Source organism: Elephantulus edwardii, unplaced genomic scaffold (genome assembly GCF_000299155.1).
Source record: "Elephantulus edwardii isolate Elephantulus edwardi_28Jun2011 unplaced genomic scaffold, EleEdw1.0 scaffold00020, whole genome shotgun sequence".
NCBI lineage: Eukaryota > Metazoa > Chordata > Mammalia > Macroscelidea > Macroscelididae > Elephantulus > Elephantulus edwardii.
Window position 1 is genome coordinate 28,008,819 of NW_006399770.1, and position 3,195 is coordinate 28,012,013.

At 36.5% G+C, this 3,195-nt stretch overlaps 1 protein-coding gene across 1 annotated transcript in view; it reads right to left on the minus strand.

Annotated features, from left to right (window-relative positions):
• Positions 1-3,195, minus strand: part of CLCC1 (chloride channel CLIC-like 1) — a 39,152-nt gene that overhangs the window by 17,992 nt on the left and 17,965 nt on the right. The window contains exon 2 of the mRNA XM_006882501.1: positions 1,439-1,540. Within this exon, the coding sequence (XP_006882563.1) occupies positions 1,439-1,540 (102 nt within the window). The remainder of the gene's footprint in view (positions 1-1,438; positions 1,541-3,195) is intronic.

Here is a 3,195-nt window from a genome sequence, read left to right on the forward strand (position 1 = left end):
AAAAAAAAAAAAGCAGGAAAATGCCCAAGGGAGACATTCTTTACTAGTTAAACTAAACTACAGTTGCATTTTAAGCAAACTTTAAAAGATATTTTGGGTTTAAGGTATCATGAGTATCTCAAGGTAACAGTTTAAGGTTTATGTGTAATAAGAAAAGCATAACTGTTTTCTGAGGGAAATTTTATCCAAACCTGTCTTTCCTGGCTCCCAGCTAACACTCACATTTCCTAAGAGCTATAAGCATTAACTGAGATTTATCTGTATGGAAATGAAAAATCTCCATTTCTCAAACTAGAAACTTCATTCATTCACCCTAACTCTTCCTGTCTCTTATCCCTCCTTCCTTCACCAACAAAACCTGTCAGTTCTTCCTGTCCTCTCTAACCCTTGCCACCCTCTCATTCCAGCCTACAGCTATGCAGGACTTCTACAACCCCTACGACCTGGCTATATCTGTCCTCCTTTCAGCCCATCCCCATACTCCCTGCCTATCTACCCTGCCCACACAAGCCACAGCATCATGGGTTTACAAGTTTACATGCCCAAAAATCTTGACTTAATACTTGTTCATGTAAACTCTACTTTAGCCTCATAAATACAAGGTCTGAATAAATGCAGGGATACACTGTTCTCTTACGCTAACTTCTAAAACTCCTTACCGTCTAGTCAGAACCAACTCATAGCTAAACTTCCTGGGGTTTTTAATGAGGCTTTAAATCACACAGGAGGAGACTGCAGAGATGCTAAATTACAGCAATCACCTATATCTTTACAAGTAACTTCTGCACTAACTGCTAACTGGGCCATTTCTTCCTTTACTATATTTGTTACGACAGGTGATGGTAAATCAGACATGAATAAAGTATATTCCATGTATCAAGAAATTTACATTATGGTGGAGAATTCTAACATAGCGAAATAAATGTCATTAACAGAAAATACACAGCATTATGAAAAAATAAAGCCCAGAATAAGTAAATAAATATGTATGGATAAATGTAATTTTAAAAATATATTGTTGTTGCTGCATATAATAAAGTCAGAATCCACCTACAGCTGATCCTCCAGCGGATTTTCAAACACATGGAAGAAGATTGCCCATCCTTCTTCAGGCCAGCTGGTGGATTTGAACCATGTCCTTTGCACTGGCAGTGCAATTCCTTACAACTAGACACCAGAGCTCCCTTTTAAAATATGTTATTATTGTTGTTGATTGCCACTGAGTTGAGCACAACTCAGTGGCCATATGAACACATGGCCTAAAGCCTTTCTGTAACTATCGACATTTACCAAGTTTCCAGAGGTATGCTGTTTAGGAAGTGGATGCCACTCTTGCTTCCAAATTAAAATATTTAGTAGAGAGAAATACAAATTATATTTGCAAAGAGAAGAAGATAGCACAATTTAACATTAAGAAAACAATAAAAATAAACCTAACCTTATGAGTTAAAGAATCAAGTCTTCGGTAACACTCTGACATTTCATCAGCATACGACAGGTCAGGACTGATAGCCTTTTTCTCTGATACACCATAGCTCATCTAAAACAAAGTAGAGAAGATTACCATTGTAAACGTAATTTATTTATTTTTTTTTAAAGTAATTCAACACTGCTCTCAATGGAGAGGTTGGCAGATAAGATTGCCCTTTATCACTACTCTATTTGATATTATATTTAAGTCCTGCTGGCGGCAGCGGTGTGTACCATTGATTTGAACCAACCCATAGCTGACCCTACAGTAGGTTTTCAGAGGCAGTAAATCACATGGGAGAAGACTGCCCATCCGTCTCCCACAGAACAGCTGGTGAACTCAAACTGAGTGTTTTCAGGATTGCACTGCAGCTTTTTGTCACTAGGCAACAAAGTGAAAAAAAGGAAATAAAAGGCATCCACATTAGTAAAGAAGAAGTAAAACTAACTTTATCTGCAGGTGTTATTAAGTGTCACTGATACAACACATAGCAGGCCTATAAATAATAGATCTGAATCTTGTACCATCCTTTGTTGCTGACACATTTGAGCTCAATACCATAGACAATTCATCTCATTGAGGGTCTAACCATTCTTTGCTAATCTTCTACTTTTCTGAGCATAATGTCCCTTTACAAAGAATAGCCTCTCCTAAGAACATGCCCAAAGTATGTGTCCCGAAGTCTCACCATCCTTGCCTCCAAGGAGCACTCTGGCTGTACTTTTCCCAAGGTATACCTGTTCATTTTTTTTTTTTTTTGCAATTAATGGGATATTCAGTGCTCTTGCTCAACATCATAATTCAATTCTTCTGTCATCTTTATTCACTGTCCAGTTCTCAGATACAGAGCAAGAACTGAAAAGACCATGGCCTAAATCGGGCACACCTTAGTCTTCAAAGTGACATCATTGCTCTTCAGCGTTTTGGCGAGGTCTCTGACAGTGCACTTGCCAAAGCAATGCATCTCCTGATCTACTAACTGCTAGTAGCAAGAGTGTTGATTTTGGACTCAAGTAAAATTAAATCATTGACATTTTCAATCCTTTTCCCATCTATCATATTACCTATTGGCTCTGTAGTAACGATGTTTGTTTTCTTGATGTTGTAATCCACATCAAAGGCTATAGTATTTTTTTCCCCCAAGTTTTATGAGTCTGAGAAAGTATTTGCTCTAATTATTTTTATTTTATACTGATTTATTTACAAAGCTGGGAAACACTGTTTTTCACAAAAGATACTTCCCATTTCTCTCATCTCCCCCACTCACTGATTCTTTTTTCCAGTTTGAAATGATACTTTATTTTTAATGTAGCTAGAAATATTCAATAACTATATATATTTTTTAAGCAAGGAAAATGTTTTCTTTTTTATATAGCATTATTAGGACAAAAAATTATGGTGTAGAAATATTGTTGATTTGCTATGAAAATGAAGAACGTACTTTATATCCGTGGAACTTCAAAAGCACAAGACACATTTCAGAAGACCAATTTAACTTTTACCCATTTAGGTAACATGCGCAGCGCTGGACCACTCTAGGGTACTTCTATACTTAAGTAAATCAAATAAAGAATTCAAAAGCAACTGGTCTTCTTCAGTTATTCACGGAACACACTGAGAATTTTGATGACAGAACACATATAAACAAAAAGAACACTGGGAATCTCAAAAGTAAATTTATATGCTGAGTATTTTCAAAGGGCTTAAAAAGCATACACCACCAC